Here is a 27,126-nt window from a genome sequence, read left to right on the forward strand (position 1 = left end):
ACATGCCTTTTGTTGAACACCAAATGTATTTGCCTATTTTTTTTCTTTAAGCAATGGCTTTTTTTCTGGCCACTCTTCCCTAAAGCCTAGCTCTGTGGAGTGTAAGGCTAAAAGTATACTGAGTATGTCCACATCCCCGTCAGACCATTATCAAAAGCCTTTTCAAAGTCAGCTATGAAATCCAGGCCAGGCTTCCCAGACATGTCATAGTGTTCTATAGTTACCAGTACTTGTCTCATATTATCTCCAATATATTGTCCATGTAAAAAGCCTGTCTGATTAGGATAAATATCTGACAAAACCTTTTTAATTCTATGCGCTAAGCATTTAGCTAGAATATTTGCAACACAACACTGAAGTGTAAGAGTCCTCCAATTTCTTTACCTGTCGAGTGTAGGGGGCAGTATTTTGATGTTTGGATGAAAAACGTACCCAAATGAAACTGCCTATTTCTCAGGTCCAGCATCTAGAATATGTATATAATTGACAGATTAGGATAGAAAACCCTCTAACGTTTCCAAAACTGCCCAAATATTCTCTGTGAGTATAACAGAACTGATAATGCAGGCAAAAACCTGAGGAAAATCGAACCCGGAAGTGCTGTTTTTCCTGAAAGCTCTATGTTCCATTGCCTACCTTCGCTCCATTTAAAGGGATATCAACCAGATTCCTTTTCCTATCGCTTCCCCATGGTGTGAACAGACTTTAAGCATAGTTTCAGGCTTTTATTTTGAATAATTAGCGAGAAGGATCACATTCAAAAAATAAAGATTGCGTCATTGGATGCAGCGTTTTGCATGTGCAACAGCTTGGAGCAGACATTTTCTCTCTCTGTCCTATTGAAGAAGCTACAGTCCCGGTTGAAATATTATCTATTGTAAAAACAACATGAGGGTTGATTACAAAAAACGTTTGACATGTTTCTACGAACTTTACGGATACTATTTGGAATTTTTGTCTGCCTGGTCGTGACCGCTCGAGCCTGTGGATTTCTGAACATAACGTGCCAACCAAATGGAGGTATTTTGGATATAAAAATAATCTTTATGGAACAAAAGGAACATTTATTGTGTAACTGGGAGTTTCGTGAGTGCAAACATCCGAAGATCATCAAAGGTAAGCCATTCATTTTATTGCTTTTCTGACTTTCGTGACCAATCTACTTGGCTGCTTGCTATTTGTAATGTTTTGTCTACTGAGAGAGATGTCCTTACATAAACGCTTGATATGCTTTCGGCGAAAAGCTTTATTGAAATCTGACATGCCAGGTGGATTAACAACAAGCAAAGCTGTGTTTTGCTATATTGCACTGAAAATTAAATATTTTTAGTAATTTAATTTGAATTTGGCACTCTGCAATTCAGCGGATGTTGACAAAAATGATCCCCCTAACGGGACGGGTGCATCAAGAAATTAAATGGACTGGATCATTATACGTAGCCCACTTGGATCCTGTTTCAGTAATAATAAAATCAGATCTTCTTGTTGAGTGTCCGATATTCTACCATTTATATAGGTGTGGTTAAAACATGCTAATATTGATCCTCTGAGTATATAAACATAAATATTGTATACCTCCACTGGTATGCCATCCAGTCCTGGAGTTTTCCAGAACTTAAAGAATTTAATTGCATCAAGAAGTGCCTCCTCTGTAATTTGGTGTTCATATTAGTCTTTCTGTACAGATGTTAATTTTACATTATTAATAGGAAAAAAACATACAATTTGCTTAGATGGAGGAGATTGAAACTAAAACATATTCTTCAAATACTTTACTTTCTCATTCAAAATATTGTTTGGTGAATGATGAGTGACCCCAATATTTGTAACAAGTTTCAGTAAAACAAATTTGGTAGCATTTCTATGTTGAAGATTGAAAAATAATTTGGTGCATTTTTCTCCATATTCCATCCAGTACACTTTACTTTTATAATATATTACACTGGATCCTTCATGAATAAGTTCCTCCATTTCTTTTTGTTTTTCCTCTAACTTACTCTGAGCCTCAATGGTACAGTTTGGCTATCTATCTGTACTGTTCGTACTTCAATTTCCTCTGTTAATATGGACATTTTGGACCTAAATTGCATTTTTTAGATGAGTACTGAATTGCATGGCCTCTAAAGGAACATTTAAAAGTGTCCCATGCAATAAGGGGATCTGCTGTACGTATGCTATTTTGGAAAAAGTCAGTTATAAATTATTCTCTTCAACTTAAAAACAAGATATCATCCAGTCGGCTTTGATTAAATTTCCAATATCCTACCCCACGTGGAAGTTCTGAAAGAATAATACATATATGCCAACTACTTGATGGTCCGATTGCATTCTGTCCCTTATCAACACTTTTTAAACATTTGGTGCCAGAAAGAATGACATAAGAAAGTAATCAAGATGACTTGCTTGATTAATCCTCCACCATGTATATCTCACTAGGTCAGGGTATTTAAGCCTCCATATATCCACTAATTCCAATATATCCATGACATTCATGATTTCCTTAAGTGCCGGAGGGTGATAGTTTGTAGTGTGATTTCCTTTATGGTCCATAAAGGTATTTAAAACAGTATTAATAATCTCCCACCATAATAATAGAGTCTTATGTTGCTTGTAGGTTTGATACATTTGTATATATATTTTCAAAGAAGTGTGGATCATCATTATTTGGACAGTATAGGTTAATAAACCATATATGTTTATGGTCCAATAACATATTTAAAATAATCCATCTACCTTGAGGATCTGTTTGAACAATTTACACATTTGGATCAAAATTACTGTTAATTAATATCATCACCCCTTTTGAATTTCTTTGCCGATGGGAGAAATATATTTTGCCCCTCCTCCCAGTCCTTTTTCCACAAAACTTTTGAACGAGTTTCCTATAAACAATAGATATTATATTCCTTCTCTTTTGCCAGGTAAATACTGATCATCTTTTGTTATTATCTGCTAAGCCATTACAATTATAACTGGCTATACTTATTTCATCACTTACCATAATGAGACACAAGTTTAAATTCTATTTATCATAATGTATGTTTGAAAACGTACCATTAAAAAGTAGCATGATGATTGCTGTACCATGAAATCTGGGTCATTAGGTGGGCGTCTAGGGTATAGGGTTTTTGACCGTTCTGTCAAGATAGGACCATATAAAAATAAGTTTGATGTATATATTTTTTCAATTTTTTTATTGTTCCACAATGATAGGACAATAAATACATAAATTAGATGTATAATATATTGTAAAATGCAGTTCCACCATGATAGGACAATAAATAAATAAATTAGATGAGTATAATTCATTATAAAATGTATGTCCCACATCTGCACAAAACTGAAAGCTCTCTCACAACCGCTGCTCACAGACATACTGTACATTGGTTCTGGGATATGCAACCATTTGCTTTCTCACTCACTTAACGTCACACTTTCCCAAACAACAAAAACACACACCACACCTTCCATCACAATACATCCACACATACCCACATACTGTGCCTCTGTCTGCTGTGTTTTTATGTCCGCCATGTTGAATGACTACTTTGCAATTTCCTGAATCAAGCCATTGGTTGCATTTTTTATTTTAAAAAATTATGCACACAGAAACATTGTTGTTATCTATTTATGTTCTTTCTTCCATTATAAAAATGACAGCTTGGCAGATCAAATGAAAAGTTGAATACATAATGAGGTGGGGGAGAAAGAAACAGGAACTAACAAAATACTCTACACTTAACAATAACCTGTTACTACTTTTTCGTCAGGAAACCGTAAACTTAAGTTGACATATCTAAGCAATTTCCTTCCCAATGGCAATTGGATAAATATTTTTATGGCACACAATTGTCTCTTGAATGCATTTGTTAGTACAATGTAAATATATGTGAAAAAAATGTAATTGTTATTGCATTAAGTTCAAACATCCTTTGACTATGGTTAGCTTTGTGGGTGTCACACCATATAACTTAAATCAGAATCATTTAGGCCAGGATTCAATCAGATCAGAGGTACCTTGTATTAGCCGACAAACGTATAGATTGTTATCATTGTGTTTGGGCGGTTTCGGAGGTGTAGGCTAACTGCGCTAGAGCTGTCAAATCCACAAGCGGCCCCTGGTGTTCCGAGTCTCATTTCATACAGTATATCACATCAATTAGGCTGATATAAATCCCTATTATTTTGTTGAATGATTTTGCATATGTGTCATTATTTCTATATAGCCTACACTTTCTTGTTCTGAACTTCTAAAGTCGGTGGGATATAAGGACGGGTGTGGTTTTGTGACAATGACTACAAGAGCAGCCGTTCACCAATTAGACAGCTCTAACACAGTTACACATCTGACACTCTGCCTAACCAAAAGTAATGGAAAGCTATGCGTTTGTCGGCTATCAGAGGTTACTTGAATCCTGGCCTTATTTTCAAGAATTTTAGTTTCTGGTTTGGAAAGCAGTATTGCACCCTTTTTTCAAAGGCATTCTTCATGCTTTACTCAATTGCTCCTCACACTATCCAATAGTAAATAAAGCAAAACAGATTTTCCCCAGAAAAAAAACTAACTCTTTTTCCCAGACATAGTGCAAATAAAGTCAATGAAAACATGGTTTAATGGAGCACACCGGGACCTCACGGTCCAGTGGTATACTACTTACTGTAGTGTGTCTTTGGGTCTGAGTAATGAGGACTCTCACTGGGAGGTCTATCATCATCGCTCTCCCAGTGAACTTCCTCTGGAAAGCAGTCATCTGTTATTATGGGCCAGGGACCAGGGACAGATCATAGCCTGTACGACCACACCTCCCAGTATGGGACTGGCTAGGTGGGAGTAGGGTTGATGAATGGCCTGCTGGGCTGGTGCAGTATTTAGTAAGCACCAAGACAAGTGGCCCTTTGTATAGACACTGAAGGCAGTGAGCAGTAGGGGGAAGAGCGGGAAGCACAATCAGAAGAGTTGTCAACTCCACATAACTAATGAACACTTGAATACTAATGCATCCCGGATGAAACCAAGAGAAGTGAGTCTCTTCCTATATTAGATGCTATCAATTCACTGGGAGGTAATGGTTTATGATGACACAATAATTGCCATCAAAGGAACCAAAAAATATAATCACATCTGTTAGAAATTACAGCTGTATGGGCTGAAGAAAAAAAGCACACCTGAACCAGAAAATAGTATGTGAGCTGTGGACCTTTTTGATAGAAGAGATTACCCCATGTGGTGAACACAGAATATACAATTCGCCAGACTTTGGTCTGTTCTGGAACAGCAGGGGAAAGGCTGATGAATCAAATATAACTGTTATTGAGAAGGGATGAGGGAGGGTTAGAGGTGAAACAAACAGATGGAGTGAGGGAGAGGGAGAGCAGATAGAGGAAAAAAAGAGCTACAGGAGCCTTGAAAAGAAGATTGATGCCGTTGGTAGTGTGTCAGAGGGATAGATGAAAGGAATAACAGAAAGGGGTCAGGTAGAGAAATAAAGAGAGATAGAGCAAGAAAGGGAGAAGGAAAAGAAAGTGAAAGAGAGACAGAGATCTAGATCTAGATCGAGAGGAAAAGAAAGAAAGAGTAAGAAAGAATAAAGAGAGCGTTTGAGTGGGTGAGGGAGATACGAGTAGAGGCTGACAGCTCTGAGGACAGCAGTGCCAGTGGTTGAGTTTTAATTGGTTGACTAATAAGCCCCTTCCAGAGAGCCATAATGCAGCTACTAGTTTAGCATGTTGTGAGGATCTGTACAGACATTTTATTTTTATTTCACCTTTATTTCACCAGGTAGGCCAGTTGAGAACAAGTTCTCATTTACAACTGTTACCTGACCAAGATAAAGCAAAGCAGTGTGACAAAAACAACAACATAGAGTTACACATAAACAAACGTACAGTCAATAACACAATTGAAAAATCTGTGTACAGTGTGTGCAAATGTAGAAGAGTAGGGAGGTAAGGCAAGAAATAGGCCATAGAGGCAAAATAAATACAATTTAGCATTAACACTGGAGTGATAGATGTGCAGATGATGATGTGCAGGTAGAGATACTGGGGTGCAAAAGAGCAAAAGGATAAGTAAGAATATGGGGATGAGGTAGTTAGGTGTGCTATTTACAGATTGGCTGTGTACAGGTACAGTGATCGGTAAGCTGCTCTGACAGCTGATGCTTGAAGTTAGAGAGGGAGATATAAGACTCCAACTTCAGTGATTTTTGCAATTAGTTCCAGTCATTGGTAGCAGAGAACTGGAAGGAAAGGTGGCCAAAGGCCTTTGGCTTTGAGGATGACCAGGGAAATATACCTGCTGGAGACCGTGCAATGGGTGGGTGTTGCTATGGTGACCAGTGAGCTGAGATAAGGCGGGGCTTTAAAAAGTATAGACTAGAATAGACAGATGACCTGGAGCCAGTGGGTTTGGCGGTGAATATGTAGTGAGGGACAGCCCCGAGAGCATACAGGTCACATAGGTGGGTAGTGTATGGGGCATTCGTGACAAAACGGGTGGCGCTCTGATAGACTACATCCATTTTGCTGAGTGGAGTGCTGGAGGCTATTTTGTCAATTACATCACCGAAGTCAAGGATCGGTAGAATAGTCAGTTTTACGAGGGTATGTTTGGCAGCATGAGTGAAGGAGGCTTTGTTGCTAAATAGGAAGGTGATTCTAGATTTAATTTTGGATTGGAGTTGCTTAATGTGAGTCTGGAAGGAGAGTTTACAGTCTAACCAGACACCTAGGTATTTGTAGTTGTCCAAATATTCTAAGTCAGAATCGTCCAGAGAAGTGATGCTAGTCGGGCGGGAGGGTGCGGGCAGCAATCGGTTGAAGAGCATGCAATTAGTTTTACTAGCATTTAAAAGCAGTTGGAGGCCACGGAAGGAGTGTTGTATGATGTTGAATCTCATTTGGAGCTTTGTTAGCACAGTATCCAAAGAAGGGCCAGATGTATACAGACATGTCCCCTAGGAGTTAACTTTCTCCATCCACAACATAATCATCAGCCTACTGATAAACCCACAGCTTCAACTACCACTTCCCAATGGCAAACATCGAGAAAAATATCTGAACTGGGGGCAGTGGTGGAGGGGCACGATTCCGGACAGCAGGAGAGGGAGGGAAAGAGGGAGGGTGAGAATGATCAGAATGATGAGGATTTGAGGGTGCAGGGGGAGGAGATGAGGAAGGAGATGGAGGAGGAGAAAGAGATGGAGGAGGAGGAGGATAAGGAGGGGGAGGACCAGAATGAGGCGATTGAGAAGAGGAATGAGGTGGAGGGGGAGGTGACAGATTCTCAGGCGGGTCAGGGATGATCTCCACCGTTATCTCGCAGGGCTCAGCAGTTATGTAGCTGGAGATGCTGCAGCTGAACTGCAGCTGAACTTTCTGAGGACAGGCTGGGTGGGCTTCTGGGCCTGTGGCGGGGAGCTTTCCCCCTGGGTGATGATGATATGGGGGGCACATCCTTCCCTATTGACATGGGGCTGTAGGGGCGGATCATGATGGAGAACAGGGTCTCCGCACTCAGCTCCAGCATGTCAATGGGTTTAGCAGCTTCACAACAGGTTAAGCTGCTAAAGCTGCTCTGGCGGTTGGCTTCCTCAATCATATACTTTTTAGCCCTCTCCCATTAGGAATGAAGATGGAGGTTGGAGAAAAGAAAGAGTTGAAACACAGGTGAAGGAAGGATGAAGGGTGAGAAAGCAGAGGAGAAGGGGTGAGGATGGTGCTACAGACTGTTATTCCAGAATTCTTCATAATAGTATTATGATTATAGTAAGAAACAATATAAAATATGTGATTTGGACTCAAAGGTAGTGCAGCAGGGTAGAGCATGTTTTCCCTTTCTTATGGTGGATACAGTATCAGAGTCATTTAATGTATTTGAATAATGTATCTGCTGACAATATTTGGACAGGATATAAAGTATCCACTCAAATCATCCCAAGTACATCAGCTAAGGAGTATTGGTGTCTCTAAGGGGTCTTTGGCCTGGTTTGCTAACTACCTCTCTCAAAGAGTACAGTGCATAAAGTCAGAACATCTTTCTGCCTCAGCCACTGCCTGTCAACAAGGGAGTACTCCAAAGCTCGATCCTAGGCCCCACGCTCTTCTCAATTTACATCAACAACATAGCTCAGGCAGTAGGAAGCTCTCTCATCCATTTATATGCAGATAATACAGTCTTATACTCAGCTTTCCCCCTCCCTGGATTTTGTGATAAATGCTCTACAACAAAGCTTTCTTAGTGTCCAACATGCTTTCTCTTCCCTTAACCCTGTTCTGAACACCTCTAAAACAAAGGTAATCTGGTTTAGTAAAAAGAATGCCCCTCTCCCCACAGGTGTGATTACTATCTCTGAGGGTTTAGAGCTTGAGGTAGTCAGCTCATACAAGTACTTGGGAGTATGGCTAGACGGTTCACTGTCCTTCTCTCAGCACATATCAATGCTGCAGGCTAAAGTTAAATCTAGACCTGGTTTCCTCTATTGTAATCAAATCATATCAAATCAAATTTATTTGTCACATACACATGGTTAGCAGATGTTAATGCGAGTGTAGCGAAATGCTTGTGCTTCTAGTTCCAACAATGCAGTAATAACCAACGAGTAATCTAACTAACAATTCCAAAACTACTACCTTATACACACAAGTGTAAAGGGATAAAGAATATGTACATAAAGATATATGAATGAGTGATGGTACAGAGCGGCATAGGCAAGGTAAACAAAGTGGCATAGTTTAAAGTGGCTAGTGATACATGTATTACATAAAGTTGCAGTAGATGATATAGTGTACAGTATATACGTATACATATGAGATGAACAATGTAGGGTATGTAAACATTATATTAAGTAGCATTGTTTAAAGTGGCTAGTGATATATTTTACATCAATTCCCATCAATTCCCATTATTAAAGTGGCTGGAGTTGAGTCAGTGTGTTGGCAGCAGCCACTCAATGTTAGTGGTGGCTTTTTAACAGTCTGATGGCCTTGAGATAGAAGCTGTTTTTCAGTCTCTCGGTCCCAGCTTTGATGCACCTGTACTGACCTCGCCTTCTGGATGATAGCGGGGTGAACAGGCAGTAGCTCGTGTGGTTGTCGTCCTTTATGATCTTTATGGCCTTCCTCTGACATCGGATGGTGTAGGTGTCCTGGAGGGCAGGTAGTTTGCTCCCGGTGATGCGTTGTGCAGACCTCACTACCCTCTGGAGAGCCTTACGGTTGTGGGCGGAGCACTTGCCATACCAGGCGGTGATACTGCCCGACAGGATGCTCTCGATTGTGCATCTGTAGAAGTTTGTGAGTGCTTTTGGTGACAAGCCGAATTTATTCAGCCTCCTGAGGTTGAAGAGGCGCTGCTGCGCCTTCTTCACGATGCTGTCTGTGTGGGTGGACCAATTCAGTTCGTCTGTGATGTGTACGCCGAGGAACTTAAAACGTACTACCCTCTCCACTACTGTCCCATCGATGTGGATAGGGGGGTGTTCCCTCTGCTGTTTCCTGAAGTCCACAATCATCTCACACCCATCTCCACACGATGCGTGTGAGGTTATTTTCCTGACACCACACTCCGAGGGCCCTCACCTCCTCCCTGTAGGCTGTCTCGTCGTTGTTGGTAATCAAGCCTACCACTGTAGTGTTGTCCGCAAACTTGATGATTGAGTTGGAGGCGTGCGTGGCCACACAGTCGTGGGTGAACAGGGAGTACAGGAGAGGGCTCAGAACGCACCCTTGTGGGACCCCAGTGTTGAGGATCAGCGGGGTGGAGATGTTGTTACCTACCCTCACCACCTGGGGGCGGCCCTTCAGGATTTCCAGTACCCAGTTGCACAGGGCGGGGTCGAGACCCAGGGTCTCGAGCTTGATGATGAGTTTGGAGGGTACTATGGTGTTAAATGCTGAGCTGTAGTCGATGAACAGCATTCTCACATAGGTATTCCTCTTGTCCATATGGGTTAGGGCAGTGTGCAGTGTGGCTGAGATTGCATCGTCTGTGGACCTATTTGGGCGGTAAGCAAATTGGAGTGGGTCTAGGGAGTCAGGTAGGGTGGAGGTGATATGGTCCTTGACTAGTCTCTCAAAGCACTTCATGATGACGGAAGTGAGTGCTACGGGGTGGTAGTCGTTTAGCTCAGTTACCTTAGCTTTCTTGGGAACAAGAACAATGGTGGCCCTCTTGAAGCATGTGGGAACAGCAGACTGGGATAAGGATTGATTGAATATGTCCGTAAACACACTAGCCAGCTGGTCTGCGCATGCTCTGAGGGCGCGGCTGGGGATGCCGTCTGGGCCTGCAGCCTTGCGAGGGTTAACACGTTTAAATGTTTTACTCACCTCGGCTGCAGTGAAGGAGAGTCCGCATGTTTTGGTTGCGGACACTGTATTGTCCTCAAAGCGGGCAAAAAAGTTATTTTGTCTGCCTGGGAGCAAGACATCCTGGTCCATGACGGGGCTGGTTTTCTTTTTGTAATCCATGATTGACTGTAGACCCTGCCACATACCTCTTGTGTCTGAGCCGTTGAATTGCGATTCTACTTTGTCTCTATACTGACGCTTAGCTTGTTTGATTGCCTTGCGGAGGGAATAGCTACACTGTTTGTATTCGGTCATGTTTCCGGTGACCTTGCCCTGATTAAAAGCAGTGGTTCGCACTTTCAGTTTCACGCGAATGGTGCCATCAATCCACGGTTTCTGGTTTGGGAATATTTTAATCGTTGCTATGGGAACGACATCTTCAACGCATGTTCTAATGAACTTGCTCACCGAATCAGCGTATTCGTCAATGTTGTTGTTTGACGCAATACAAAACATATCCCAGTCCACGTGATGGAAGCAGTCTTGGAGCGTGGAATCAGATTGGTCGGACCAGCGTTGAACAGACCTCAGCGCGGGAGCTTCTTGTTTTAGCTTCTGTCTGTAGGCAGGGAGCAACAAAATGGAGTCGTGGTCAGCTTTTCCGAAAGGAGGGCGGGTAGGGCCTTATATGCGTCGTGGAAGTTAGAATAGCAATGATCCAAGGTTTCACCACCCCTGGTTGCGCAATCGATATGCTGATACAATTTAGGGAGTCTTGTTTTCAGATTAGCCTTGTTAAAATCCCCAGCTACAATGAATGCAGCCTCAGGAAATGTGGTTTCCAGTTTGCAAAGAGTCAAATAAAGTTCATTCAGAGCCATCGATGTGCCTGCTTGGGGGGGAATATATACGGCTGTGATTATAATCGAAGAGAATTCCCTTGGTAGATAATGCGGTCGACATCCTCTTTCACCCCAGCTGCCAAACTAACCCTGATTCAGATGGCCTTCCTACCCATGCTAGATTACGGAAACATAATTTGTAGATCGGCAGGTAAGGGTGCTCTCGAGCGGCTAGATGATCTTTACCATTCGGCCATCAGATTTGGCACCAATGCTCCTTATAGGGTACATCACTGCACTCTATACTCCTCTGTAAACTGGTCTTAGGCCTCACTCCGCCCTATCTGAGATATCTACTGCAGCCCTCCTCCTCCACATACAACACCCTTTCTGCCAGTCACATACTTTTAATGGTCCCCAAAGCACACTCTAATTTTTCAGTTCGCTGCAGCTAGCGACTGGAACAAGCTGCAAAAAACACCCAAACTGGACAGTTTTATCTTAATCTCTTCATTCAAAGAATCAATCATGGACACTCTTTCTGACATTTGTGGCTGATTTACATGATGTATTGTTGTCTCTACCTTCTTGCCCTTTGTGCTGTTGTCTGTGCCCAATTATGTTTGTAACATATTTTGTGCTGCTACCTTGTTGTGATGCTATCATGTTGTTGTCATGTTGTGTTGCTTCCTTGCTATGTAGTTGTCTTATGTCTCTCTTTATGCAGTGTTGTCTCTCTTGCCGTGATGTGTGTTTTGTCCTATATTTTTATTTTATTTTATGCATTTATAAAAAATACCTTTTTTCTTTTATCCCAGCCCCCGTCCCCGCAGGAGGCCTTGTGCCTTTTGGTAGGCCGCCATTGTAAATAAGAATGTGTTCTTAACTGACTTGCCTAGTTAAATAAAGGTTCAATAAAATTTTTATTAAAAGAATTGTACAAAAATCTCAAATCTAATCATAATTGAGTTGAAGAAATCAAAGCACAGTCACAGAGGTACTTCCATTTTAAGCTATTAGCATCTAAAGAAGCAGGGAGGATCACTTTTTGTAGAGGCAAACATGGTGTCATTAAGCCTGACCTTTATAAAGAGTATTACCTAGCATCCCTGACATTATTCCAATGCAAATTATCTAACGCTGTATAGTACTTTAATAACATATCTCAGATACAGCTACAATAAAATATTAAGTACAATTATTCAAGAACAGGTGTAGGAGACGAGCCGCTATCTCAAAGCAGAGCTGTGTCTAAGCTCAAACACTCTTGTTTTGCTATTTGATCCTACATATGGACCAGGCAAAAGCATTGGGGGCAGTCCTTAAAATGTCTAAAGCTCAACATGACATGCTCTAAAGACCGATGTCTGTTGTTAGTCCATTGTTGGTGGACAAAGGCCTCTTTAGTCAAGAAATTGATTTTCTGTTTGAAAAATAGGCAATGTCCTAAGATACGCAATCTATATCGTATGCACAAATAGGCATTACTCATCAGTATATGGTAACTGAAACCGGGGGGGGGGGGGGGGGTTCGGAGGAAGCGTTCAAAGTTGACTTACATGCTGCTGTCCCCCAGTTCCTCGTAGAAATTGGCTGTCGAGGCACGTGGAGCGGCCGACTTTCCCGCTGGTGGAGCCTGCTGAATCCTGGCAGTTTTGGCACATTCCGCCTGTCTCCTGAAGTTCAAGTAATGTCTAATCAGTTTGAGTCCATCCACTGCCCTTTGTTTCTATAACATTTCATCACTTGTTCCCCATGAAGGCTACATGTCTTTGGTGACTGAAGTGATTGAAGTTTAGCACAGTATGTGACTGAGACAAAAATTGATAAAACTTGATAAAATAAAGGCAAGTCATTGTCTTTCCCCATTACTGAGGATTTAAACCCATTTGAAGGGAATGACTTGAACTTGAATGTTTGCACTTTTCTCTTAATTGTAATACTGTTATTCTGAGTCCTTGGTCAATCTTTAAAGGACTATTTAGTAATGAGGACCATGTAGCGTGCACGCTCAACAGCATAAAAGAGAGATCACTCATATCACATGGACTGTTACTTACTCTTTGAATCTGGTGGGTGGTTTACCAGGCAGTGCGGGATACAAGGGGAGCAGAGGGAAAAAGCAAACACAACAGACCCTCAATTATACAATTAGTTCATTCCTATTTTGTTAATACAACACAATGAGAAACATCAATTAAATTGGGAATTGTGAGACGCCTCAATGCTCCTGCAACTTCATAAAATGTTAATGTTTGGTGGTTGTTAAGGTTCCTTTTGAGAAACACATCGCTTTAGGTGAAACAATATGCATTATTCATGAGATTCCTATAAAGTTATTCACATAATAGACAGGCTTTGGATAAAACACCCTATCAAAGAGCTCAGCTTATTTCACAAATGCATATAATAATAAGAGTCCTTGGTAACAAATTCTGCTCTATTTCTTAGCTCACAATATTATGCAATGCATCAGGCTCTCCAAGCTACAGTATGTCTGCAGAAACTCAAGAAGCTTTTTCATTTTTCTTTTGTTATCAGCATGATTTATTCACACCAAAATGCAATTACCCCAGAGGAGTGAAATGACAATGTTTGCATCAGAATATTCTCCCACACATAACATTGCACAAACTAGAACATCATATCTATTTCTGCAATGTGAGTGTGTGTATGTGTTTGTTCAGCTCAGGGTAACCACTCTGACCCATCTGCTAAGTATAAACATTACCCAGACATAAGTGTTTATGTAACACACCCAGTGTATTCACATAGAACAACATAGAGGTGTGGCTGTGTGTGTATATCTGTGTGTGTGTATCTGTATGTGTGTGATGGTGGTTGTGATGGGGTAATGGAGGAGTGAAGACGCACTGTGACGGTCACAATTGGCCGTGGAAATTTGCCACAAACTATTGTAAATTAATCTGCTTTCAAAGTGTGTAAACAGGAACATTAGATCGAGACATTAGATTGATGTTGTATGCTTTTAGTATCACTAATTAGTTAGAGAGAGAGACAGGGAGAGCTGTGCTCAGCTGAATAACTGGCACCATGCACATTTCCTTAGTCTCGCCAAACTACAGTGCTATCTTTGAAAGGCAACCATTACCATACACACACATGGTGCGTGTAGCTACGACAACAGCGGTTGTTCACTCACTGTTTGTAGGTAACCATGATGATGACGATGGCAGGGATGCAGCAGAGGATGATGATGATGGCGAGGGCAAGCAGCGCCCCCTCTGTGTAGCCCACGGCCTGGGCAGGCTTTTTCACTCTGGCCATGATGTCGGGAGTGCGGATCTCCAAGATGTGTCCTCTCTGACCCAAGTAGGGCTGGAACTCCTTGTTGATGTCCACCAGCTTCTCGTGCAGAGACCTGTCGGATGAAACACAGTCAGTCAGTCACACAACACTGTAAAACCATGAAACTTGTGACACGTTTATAACCTAAATGTCAGTGTTTAAAACGTAAACATTAGGCATTTAGATTTCCCAATAAGTGTTCTCATCTTAAACACAGGCGTTTAGAATGCAAGATTAAACATGATAGTCAACATGATACCCAAATCAAACTGCCTGTAGCTCAGGACCTTAAGCAAGGATATGCATATTATTGATACCATTTGAAAGAAAACACTTTGAAGTTTGTGGAAATGTGAAAATAATGTAGGAGAATATAACACATTAGAACTGGTAAAAGATAATACAAAGAAAAAACGTGCGTTTTTTTGTACAACATTCATTCCGTGGCCTCCAACTGCTCTTAAACACTAATAAAACTAAATGCATGCTCTTCAACCGATTGCTGCCCGCACCCGCCCGCCCGACTAGCATCACTACTCTGGACGGCTCTGACTTAGAATATGTGGACAACTACAAATACCTAGGTGTCTAGCTAGACTGTAAACTCTCCTTCCAGACTCACATTAAGCATCTCCAATCCAAAATTACATCTAGAATTGGCTTCACGCTGCCAAACATACCCTCGTAAAACTGACTATCTTACCGATCCTTGACTTCGGCGATGTCATTTACAAAAAATCCTCCCAAACTCTACTCAGCAAACTGGATGCAGTCTATAACAGTGCCATCCGTTTTGTCACCAAAGCCCCATATTCCGATCCCATAGAGGTCATCAGACTGTTAAATAGCCATCACTAGCCGGCTTCCACCTTGTTACGCAACCCTGCACCTTAAAGGCTGCTGCCCTATATACATAGACTTGAAATCACTGGCCTCTTTAATAATGGAACACTAGTCACTTTAATAATGTTTACATACTGCTTTACTCATCTCATATCTATATACTGTATTCTATTCTACTGTATTTTAGTCAATGCCTCTCCGACATTGCTCGATCTAATATTGATATATTTCTTAATTCCATTCTTTTACTTTTAGATTTGTGTGTATTGTTGTGAATAATTTTTAGACACTACTGCACTGTTGGAGCTAGGAATACAAGCATTTCGCTACACCCGCAATAACATCTGCAAAATATGTGTATGTGACCAAAACAAATGGATTTGATTTGAGATTACTTATCATGTCGTCACTATTGTGTTGATGGATTAATTACATTCAATAATTTTGGATTAAAAAGGCCTAGACACCAGAAGTATGAATATTATCACATTCAAATTTTCACAGGACTCAAATAAATGGGTTTATTTTAGGGTAGAAATACACAGCTTAGGCTATAAAAACATGACATTGCATTTCCCCTGGCCAGTCCCAGATCAGAGCGCATAGGCTTCTCTAGGATACCTGCAGACATGCTTGTTATCAGTAGGCTATAGTTGATTAGATTGAAGTACAGAGTAATTGTCCACAATTACAAATCATGAGGCATTTTATGTGAATTAAATTATACCCACGTTTTCAGTCACAATATGCTTTTACCACATGTAATGATTTTCATGATACTGATAGAAGTGAAGCCTGATTTGTTGTATGCTAGGCCTACTATACTTCTATATTTGGGTTAATGGTTCTTTTTGAAAGGCTAACGTTACTTGATGAAGACATGCTGTTATAGCAACTCTGTGCTTTTAACTTGAAGCTAAAATGTAATGACTGCAAACTTCAGACGAGACAATAAAGCCTTTAATTGTTTGCACGTACATGCTTGTGAATTGTTGCATTGTTCAAAAGTGTAATATCATTTGGTTGCATTATTCAATATTTTAATTTCATTTGGTTGCATTATTCAATAGCGTAATATGTTTTAGAAAAAATATTTCTGTCATTGTTGAATAGTTTGTGCTTTACTGGCTAGTGGCTACTGTGACATGTACAATACATTTGAATTGTGGTTCAATAATGTCACGTTGCCAGCCACAATGAAAGATAAGGCAAGGATGTAATGTGAATTAAAAAGTAGAATTCTCTTTCGCCACCCCACTCCTCATGCTCTCCTTCTTATCTTGTAGGGGAAGTAGGGCCTAACCCTGTATGAGATAAATGGGAGCAACATGGTTCTCCTGTGAAAAAGTGGTGCAACAGAGTAAAAAAGCATTTCACCTGCTTTGTAAGAGGGCAACCATGGGCACTGAGGAGTGTATCACTCTCTCTCTTCATACAGGGGGACAAATGCTAAGATGGCATTTCTCCAGAATGTTGGAGCCTCTGGGAGGCTTAGTATCAGCCACTGATGGATTGATGGAATAGTACCTCCCTTTTCTCTCTTCCTTTCTCTCTCTCTCTCACATAAAACTTTCCTCTCTCCACCCTCCCCACCATTCTGGTGAGTGACTGAATTAACACACCCTGCTGGGGGACAGGGGCCTTTGGATAGGAGGAAAGGGCCTGGGGATGTGTGGAGAGCGATAGAGAGAAACAAATAAGGGAAAACATGCGTTTGCTGACTAATTCATAGGGTAGAAGGGAGGATAAGACAAAGAATGTATGTAGCAAGAGAAAAAGAGAGAAGAGGAGAGAGAGAGACAAAGGTAAAGAGCTTTTCATTTAATTGTGTTGGCTCCCTCACTTAAAGAGCTCCTGGCGTGATATGGCCCTGTTGGTCATTGGGTCAATGGCATACACCAACAGGTCTGACTTGGTGTAGTCCTTTTGGTCAAAGCCGTCTCCGAACAGCTGCGGCCCGATGGACTCCACCACCACCTTGGCCCCTGGGATCTGGTCTTGGACGTATCGCTCCATAATACTGATGTTTGGGAGACAAAACCAATGTGGTCTGTTGATATTTAAAATATAGTATAGTACAGCACCAAGACTTTCTGTAAATGTCAATGGTAAAACACTGTAGAATGCACAGGAAAATACAGCAAATCTGTTTTACCGCATCGATGCTGTAAATTGCACTGCACTATGGGTAAAATGCTGAAAATACTGTTAATCCCTGGAATTGTAAGCCTCCTGTAAAAATTCCACTAAAATATTGTATTTATTTAAAGTAATAGCTTATGCTTACTGTAAATTCAAATGATCAGTTTCAGGCGCCAACCTCATGCTGTCAGGTGAGACACATGAAGCTCAGACTATTTTAATAAATACCTTCTTGAGGCTGCTGTGGAGTGGAAGAATATTTTCAGAAGCTGCTGGTTAGGTACCTTGACTTTATACGTATATTTATTGCTGCCCAACATTGAATTACGGCATGTTTTCTTAGCTACAGTACCAGTCAAAGGTTTGGGCACACCTACTCATTCAAGGCCTTTTCTTTCTTTTGACTATTTTCTACATTGTAGAATAGTAATGAAGACATCAACACATATGGAATAATGTAGTAACCAAAAAAAGTGTAAAACACATCTAAATATATTTTATATTTGGGATTATTTTAAGTAGCCACCCTTTGCCTTGATTACAGCTTTGCACACTCTTGGTATTCTCTCAAACAGCTTCATGGGGAATGCTTTTCCAACAGTCTTGAAGGAGTTCCCACATATGCTGAGTACTTGCTGGCTGCTTTTCCTTAACTCTACTGTCCAACTAATCCCAAACCATCTCAATTGTGTTGATGTCAGGTGATTGTGGAGGCCATGTCATCTGATGCAGCACCATCACTCTCCTTCTTGGTCAAATAGCCCTTACACAGCCTGGAGGTGTGTTGGGTCATTGTCCTGTTGAAAAATAAATGATAGTCCCACAAAGTGCAAACCAGATGGGATGGCTTATCACTGAAGAATGATGCGGTAGCCATGCTGTTTAAGTGTGCCTTGAATTCTAAATGAATCACTGACTTTTGACTGGCACTGTTGCTCAAGATGAAACAAGCCATTTCAGTCTGCTCTAAATATCTTCCAGTGCGACGTAGAAAGAAAATAACTCCGATAATAATTAGTGTTGTATCATTACATCATCCCTGCTGTTAATTTACAGGAGGGATACTGTAATATGTTTTACAGTAAGTAAAATAGTACTGTAAAATGTATTACAGTATCTCTGCTGTAAAGCAAAATCACTGTATTAAGCTGACAACAGGAAAGGTTTAACAGTGCAGGTATCGCTTAAACATTAGATATAACTACCTTCATATTTCTGCATCCATCTTTACCATGATGTGGAGGCTTTCTGAATCATTCATAAACTTCTGTCATGCTGTGTGTTACAATGTGCTGATCAAACGTTAGTGGTGGTTGCCTTGGTTCACTTCAACTTCATGTGTTGCCACCCACAAATTATGACATTGACTTTATAATGCTGAAACATATTTTAACAACTTACTTGTGTGTGACCATATCTGTTTGAGGCCATGGTTTTAAGAATTTCACTTTTTTCACAATTTCACATTTTTTTTTGCTTTTGGCAAAACAGGTCTCCCATAATCAATTCCAGGCTGAGTGAAATTGGCACTTTAAATTACAGCCTCTAAATGTTTGCTTTCTCCAACCCGATTGCCAAGCCTGATGAGTAGAGTACCCAGGTAATTGTTGTGGTCCCCAACTAGGACCAAGGAAAATGGGAGGCCTCTCAGATGTTATCAGAATGATTAACTAAACACATGATGTAGGTTTCAAAGCATAGAGCAGCAAATTTAGAGGGGTAGTGTCATTTAAAGTGAGATTTGAAAATAATGAATACCTTCTTATTTTATTTTATGTCTAGAAACTGTACTGTTTTTCAGTCATTAACTGATTGATTTTTATTTTATTTGACTGTCTATCTGGACAATCAGTGGTTTTAATTGCCCAATCATTGGTTAAGGGAGACAGAAAATAAACATACTGTAAATTGTGCAACACAGGGATTATTACAAAATGCTAGAACTTCTGAAGTGCAAGGACATTTTTGTCTGTTCCATAAAGTCTCGAAACACAGTTGGAGACTCTACCCTCTCATCCAACACAAACAATTTCACTAGCAGAGTTTGCAAGTTGCACCGTGACACCTTGAACCCCTTATTCATCGGGGGGGGGGGGGGGGGGGGTGTATGCAATCCCACTATGCTATTCCTCTTACTCTGCTCTCCTGTTTCTGTTGAGTGTTCAGGGGCCTTTAGGACCCTACTACGTTTTCAATTTAACCAAGCATGTTCAATGTGAAAATAACGCTGAAAGAAAGTGATTGACTGGTGCATTACGCAATAAGCTGCTCTTTATTCTCCTCCACAACAGTGGGCGGGACATTGGACACCACCACCTGCATATCCAGTTGGTTGACCACAGACACCTGAGAGAGAAACAGTGAGAAAGAGATAGAGAGAGGGAGAAAGAGGGAGAAAGAGAAAGAGGGAGAAAGAGAAAGAGAGAGAGCAGCAGTGAGAGAAAGAAAAAGTGTTTGTGAGAGAGAGAGGATATGTAAATGTTGTACATTCATGCTTGAAATGCTTCTGGTGGCCAAAACAAGACACTTAATTGCCTGCATGTATTGGTGCCATGTGGCAAATCTAATGGCACCTAATATTTGCCGGCGCAGTAGGTGCACTGGCTCTGAGGCCAAATCTCACACACGGCCTCCATGAAATTACATTTTCTCTTGAAAATGGTCAACATGGTTAATAATTAAGCACATCTCGCTGTCACTCATCCCAAACACTCCTTCTGTGTCATTACAGACTTGTTTGCCCTACACATTAGGAGCAACACTGGCTCCAATAACTGGAAGCAAATGGAAATATAGTCTAAGTTTAAAGACACACACACACACATGCACACACCAACACACCAATTACAATGAGCAGAAAACGCTTTCCATGCATTGTTGAACTGCATCATCAGCGGGAAGCAGAGGGGTTCACTGGCGTACACATTACGCATCCTGTGTGCTGTTACTGCTCTTCATAATGTAATATATTGATAGCTAGACACAGTCTAGATAGAAAATAAATCATGTTTCATCATCATGTAGCTTCCTAATGAATACATCAGCTCAGAGGAAAACTGTCTGACACTAATAAACCCATCAGGTTGTTTGGGTGTGGGGTGTGGGGCTTGGCATCTGTTAAGATCACAGTTAACAGATGACAAACTACAAACTGCCAGACTTTGCAGTCTCATTTCACTTGCCCAATGAGAAACACTTGAGGAAATGAAGGTTTACATATGTGTGTGTGTGTGTGTGAGAGAGACATGGACCATGGAGGGATATGGGTTGTTTGAGGACAGTAGACACTCACCACCACATCGGCGCTGCTGCTCAGACCCTCGCCGTAGTTGTCGGTGGCAATGACCTCAAACTTGAAGTAGGACCTGCGCATGTTGCGGTACATGATGGCTGTCTTGATGATACCCGTGTACTGCTCGATCACAAAGCTGTCTCCACCGTCTGCCGTGGGCGGGATGATCAGCCGGTACGCATTGGCACTGTAGTTCCCTGTATCTGCATCAGTGGCCTAAGTAAAAGAAAACCCACAACCACACACACACAAGAAAACCCACAACCACAACAACATATACACACAAACACACACACACACGGTACACTGCTTACAGGGTAAGGAAACTGGAATGTAATTTTGTAATTTGGGTGAACTATCACTTTAAAAATGGCAGTAATGATGAGTGAGCTTCAGTTGTGGTTGCAAATTTTGGGACAGAAGGCTTTCCTTGTCGCCACAAATATGCACATTGAATACACACAAATGGCGGGCATAGAATAAAGTATTGAGGCAACTTACAAATTTAAATTACCATCATCTAAGCATGTCGCTCTGGATAAGAACTTTTGCTCATTGACCAAAATGTACTATTGTCATTGTTCCCTGAAGGATGAGTGCATTGATCTAATTTGGCCAGGAGAGGGGGAACTTGAGCTCTCTTACTCATTCATCAAGAAGAATTCTCCTACTTTTCAGATGGCCCTTTCTCAGTATGGATGAGCCTAGTATGGTCATATTAGTACACAGTATGTAGTTTTAGTAAGTAGTAGGCAAGACAGATTTCGGACACAGCCATAGACTCTGGACTCCCTGCCACTGGCACCAATTCTCAGAGTGCCTGTTTGCAATGACATTGATTAATAGGTGCAATGCCTTTTTTTGTATTTGTATTTATTATGGATCCCCATTAGCTACTGTTCCTGGGCATGGGAGGATGGAGGGATTGAATGAGGGAGAATCGAGGGAGGATGGATGGAAAGATAGCATTTTAATGACAGGGCTGCCCAATCTTAGAGTGTGGTTACATGTTTTACGATAAAGCGATTATTGTGGATAGTCAGATTAATATGATAGCTTGATTAAAACATTTACACGCTTCGCAAGAATAACGACTTCCCTTATAATCTTGTTGACATGAACACATCTGAAATCAGCCTACCTGAAAATCACCAATCAAAATAAATGTTTTACCACAGCAACCATGTCATTTTTGGGAAGCGTATTTGATTCTGAGTTTGGACATATAAAGTTTGTATGGGAAAATGACTTCTATGACACATATATTGTTATTGTTATATATTGTTCCGAATTTAGTTCACTCACGCTAAAGAGGGATGCTTGCTTGTCTGGTGCTAGCACATGAGCAGATACACAGCTGGAACGCCGATTAAGTTGTTTAAATGGCCTAATAATTCAAAAGATTCAAAACGTAATCCTTATCCTAACCCTAAACGTAACCCTTATTCTAACCCTAAACGTAATCCTTATCCTAACCCTAAACGTAATCCTTACCCTAACCCTTGTTAGCAGTTTATGTTTTTCTTCAATAACACAGACCCCAAAGCAAATCAGGGGGTGAAAAATATGTTTATTCAAAGAGAACAATTCATAGTTGTTATGCTGGGGAGTAGATAGCAGGTGTTCACTCTTCCCTGTCCTCAATGGTTTCACCATTGAATTTGTATTTGTAAAATACTGCCCCCTACCCAAGAGAGGTTAAAGGCTTGAACTGCCGCTTTCTTGGGTAGGGGGCAGTATTTTACAAATACAAATGACCCTCATGCGGTCTTATAAGAAATCCCGCTATGCCCTCTGTTAAACCATCAAACAAGCTACGCATCAAAACAGGACTAATATCAAATTCTACACTGAACAAAAACATAAACGCAACATGTAAAGTGTTGGTAATAAAAGACCCCCCCACCAAAAAAAGCTTATGTCTCTCAAATGTTGTAAACAATTTGGTATACATCCATGCTAGTGAGCATTTCTCATTTTCCAAGATAATGCATCCACTTGAAAGGTGTGGAATTTTAAGAAGCTGACTAAACAGCATGATCATTATACAGGTGCACCTTGTGCTGGGGACAATAAAAGGCCACTTTAAAATGTGCAGTTTTGTCATACAACAAAATGCCACCGATTCCATGAGGCATATTGCTGTAAATGTAATATTACAACATATATGTTGGGCCGAATATTGCCTCAATATTGAAATAGGCCTACAGTAAATGTTTACACATATCCAAATTACATTTTATACGTGGTAGAAGAGTATACCTTACTTATTCATGTTGATGGAGCTAAATAATGAATTTGGTAACCTTCATGATGGCAAGTTAGCGTTTTTCTCATTAATCTTGTTCTGGAGGCAACTCTGCAGAGTGGTCACTAGCTGGCATAGCCACAAAGTCATACAATCAGATTTTAAACCTAACCTTAACCTTAAATTCAGACCAAAAAGCACATTTTTGTTTTGTTTTGTTTTCATAAATATAGCCAATTTTGACTTTGCAGCTGGCCCATAGAGCTTAAATTGCTTCAGTTCTGTGTCCAGCGTAAGATTCATGACAATAAACGTCAACCTGCCAGATTTTTGGGCACCGTTTAATGGGTGAACTGGGATTATATGTCAATTCATCATTATATTAGATTCCACCAGTGAATAAAGGAATGGAGAGAGGGAAGGAGACGATGATGATATGAAACTGTAAAAAATAATATATACATATATATATATATATATATATATATATATATATATACACACACTTCCGTTCAAAAGTTTGGGGTCACTTGATCAGAAATACAGTGTAGACATTGTTAATGTTGTAAATGGCTATTGTAGTTGGAAAAGTCTGATTTTTAATTGAATATCTACAAAGGTGTACAGAGGCCCATTATCAGCAACCATCACTCCTGTGTTCCAGTGGCACGTTGCGTTAGCTAATCCAAGTTTCTCATTTTAAAAAGGCTAATTGATCATTAGAAAACCCTTTGCAATTATGTTAGCACAGCTGAAAACTGTTGTAAAACAGGAAACAGCAGAGGGAGCACCCCCCTATCCACAACGACGGGACAGTAGCGGAGTGGGTAGTAAGTTTTAAGTTCCTCGGGGTACACATCATGGACAAACTGAATTGGGCCACCCACACAGACAGAGTTGTGAAGAACCTCAGGAGGCTGAAGAAATTCAGCTTGTCACCAAAAGCACTCACAAACTTTTACAGATGCACAATCGAGAGCATCATGTCGGGCTGTATCACCGCCTGGTACGGCAACTGCTCCACCCACAACCGTAAGGCTCTCCAGAGGGTAGTGAGGTCTGTACAACGCATCACCGGGGGTAAACTACCTGCCCTCCAGGACACCTACACCACCCGATGTCACAGGAAGGCCATAAAGATCATCGAGGACAACAACCACCCGAGCCACTGCCTGTTCACCCCGCTATCATCCAGAAAGCGCGGTAGGTACAGGTGCATCAAAGCAGGGACCGAGAGACTGAAAAACAGCTTCTATCTCAAGGCCATCAGACTGTTAAACAGCCACCACTAACATTGAGTTGCTGCTGCCAACATACTGACTCAACTCAGCCACTTTAATAATGGAAATTGATGTAAAAAAAATGTATCACCAGCCACTTTAAACAATGCCACTTAATATGTTTACATACCCTACATTACTCATCTCATATGTATATACTGTACTCTATACCATCTACTGCATCTTGCCATCTTTATGTAATACATGTATCACTAGCCACTTAAACTATGCCACTTTTATGTTTACATACCCTACATTACTCATCTCATATGTATATACTGTACTGTACCATCACTCATTCACTCTGTACTGTACCATCACTCATTCATATATCTTTATGTACATATTCTTTATCCCTTTACACTTCTGTGTTTAAGGTAGTAGTTGTGGAATTGTTAGGTTAGATTACTCGTTGGTCATTACTGCATTGTCGGATCTAGAAGCACAAGCATTTTGCTACACTTGCATTAACATATGTGTGTGTGACAATAAATGCAATTTTTGATTTGAACATGAGATGCAGAAAAAATGAAAAGATGCTGGAGGAGTGCTTGATGCCCTCTGTCAAGCATGGTAGAGGCAATATGATGGTCTGGGTGTGCTTTGGTGGTGGCAAAGTGGGAGATTTGTAAAAGGGAGCCAATTTCACTTAATTGGAGCCAATTTTGCTTAATTGGAGCCCATTTCCTCCTACAACAGGACAATGACCCAAAGCACAGCTCCAAACTAGGCAAGAACTATTTAGGGAAGAAGCAGTCAGCTGGTATTCTGTCTATAATGGATTGGCCAGCACAGTGACCGGATCTCAACCCTATTGAGCTGTTGTGGGAGCAGCTTGACCGTATGGTATGCAAGAGCTTCCCATCAAGCCAATCCAACTTGTAGGAGGTGCTTCAGGAAGCATGCGGTGAAAACTCTTCAGATTACCTCAAGAAATTGACAACTAGAATGCCAAAGGTCTACAAGGCTGTAATTGCTGCAAATGGAGGATTCTTTGATGAAAGCAAAGTTTGAAAGACACAATTATTATTTAAATTAAAAATCATACTTATAACCTTGTAAAAGTCTTGACTATATTTCTTATTGATTTTGAAACTCACTTAATGTATGTTTTCATGGAAAACAAGGAAAAATCAAAGTGACCCCAAACTTACGGTAGTATATATAGATGTTTTATTGTCACATACACCATATAGGTGACGATTGTTTTTTTATAGGGTCAGCCATATAAGTATGGTGCCCCTGGAGAAAATGAGGGTTAAGTGCCTTGCTCAAGGATACATTGACAGACTTTTCACCTTGTTGGCTCATAGACTTGATCGGATCAATTGTGCACCCATGACCAAACAGAACGGAACCGGCAGGGAGGATGGGGATGGAATTAGTACTGTGCGTGGGGGGGCAGAAGGCTTTTCTCACTTTTATCTTCAGCACAGAGGAGAAGGTGTTGGCGTCTTCAGCCACACCACCGATGTAGAACTTTCTGGTGAAGACAGGCGGGTGGTCGTTCTCATCATGCACCTCGATATATACCTTGGCTGAGTTGGCTGCAGAGTTAGAGGAGGGACATAGTCACATATTTGTCATTAAGCATGTTGTTTTATCCAGACAAACAGGGCAGCAAGTGCACACAACTTTTATTTTCAATCCTTTACAGTACATACCATAGTTTAGAAGAATAAGTGTTGGTTGGGAAGGGGAGTTTTATTGCAAAATAAAAGTCCAACACACAGGTTCCAGTTTATAATAAATAATAAAATATGTGCTCCTTTTGCTATTTCCATTCATATGCCGGTTGTCCTCAAGGAAAAGAGCTTGTTGTACGGGTGAAGACACTCCATTCTAGTGGCAGTCAGTGCCGTTTAAGACGAGGGAGGACAATAATTATTTAATGAGCATGGCCGTATTTCTATTACAGCATATTGGATGACTGTCATTCATGTTACATTCACCCAGTTCAAAGTAACATTGATAGGTTTAGGCTACGACATGATGCTCATGAGATTGCTACAACCTAGCCTATGAATTACAATGTAGGTACACACAGGTCAAGAGAAAATGTTGAGGAGACAGTGACACATGGACAGACAGCGACACATTCAATACAGCCTTGCACACTCTTGCCTGCATCTAGCTGATCAAGGGTGTAATCATTAGTCCAAAAGTTGCAAATTAGAGTTTCTATTGGTAAAATTGAGGTATGTTTATCCTCGTTTCTTTCCATTTGCTTTTGTTTAAGACATTTTTTTTCAAAAGAATTGGTGGAATGAATACACCCCTGGTCACGCGTAAACACAGTTCACATTCATAGCAGCCATGTTGTATTCCTTTTCGCATCTATGCGCTCTCCTCCTCTCACGTTTTCCCTTTGTGACCAAGCAAAAAAACCTTTCTATGTAATGGGTCTATGGAATGGGTCTAGTGAGTCTATGGAATGGGGTGAGAACCATGAGTCTCCTAGGTTTTGTATTGAAATCATGGTACTACCCTACAGAGTGCTGTTGAGGCTACTGTAGACCTTCATTGCAAAACAGTATATTTTAATAAATTATTTGGTGATAATTAATATATTTAGTATAGTTTTACCTCAAAAGGGTAACATTAAATGTTTTACTATATTTTTTTTAATGAAACTCACTGAGGAGGATAGTCCTCCTCCTTTCCTTCTCTGAGGAGCCTCCACTGCTCCATATCTATTTGTCACAGTTATTCATATACAGTACAAATACAGTATGAACAAACCTAGCACAACCCTACACTTAGGAAAAAATATGCACTGTCAAAGAAAATGTGTCTTCCATTAGTGCACAAAATTGTATAGTCATGTGGCATAGTGCTAAGAATGAGCAGGGGGAATAGGACAAACAAAAACACAGTATA

General features: G+C 40.7%; 1 protein-coding gene across 1 annotated transcript in view; it reads right to left on the reverse strand.

The window, feature by feature from the left end:
- LOC109898852 (protocadherin-15) overlaps window positions 1–27,126 on the reverse strand; it is a 207,684-nt gene that overhangs the window by 12,338 nt on the left and 168,220 nt on the right. The window contains exons 24-30 of the mRNA XM_031835700.1: window positions 25,666–25,793; window positions 20,719–20,934; window positions 19,684–19,772; window positions 17,128–17,304; window positions 14,296–14,514; window positions 13,193–13,201; window positions 12,692–12,808 (exon numbers count right to left, since the gene is read on the reverse strand). Coding sequence (XP_031691560.1) covers window positions 12,692–12,808; window positions 13,193–13,201; window positions 14,296–14,514; window positions 17,128–17,304; window positions 19,684–19,772; window positions 20,719–20,934; window positions 25,666–25,793 — 955 coding nt within the window. The remainder of the gene's footprint in view (window positions 1–12,691; window positions 12,809–13,192; window positions 13,202–14,295; window positions 14,515–17,127; window positions 17,305–19,683; window positions 19,773–20,718; window positions 20,935–25,665; window positions 25,794–27,126) is intronic.

This window comes from Oncorhynchus kisutch, linkage group LG11 (genome assembly GCF_002021735.2).
Source record: "Oncorhynchus kisutch isolate 150728-3 linkage group LG11, Okis_V2, whole genome shotgun sequence".
Taxonomy (NCBI): Eukaryota; Metazoa; Chordata; class Actinopteri; order Salmoniformes; family Salmonidae; genus Oncorhynchus; species Oncorhynchus kisutch.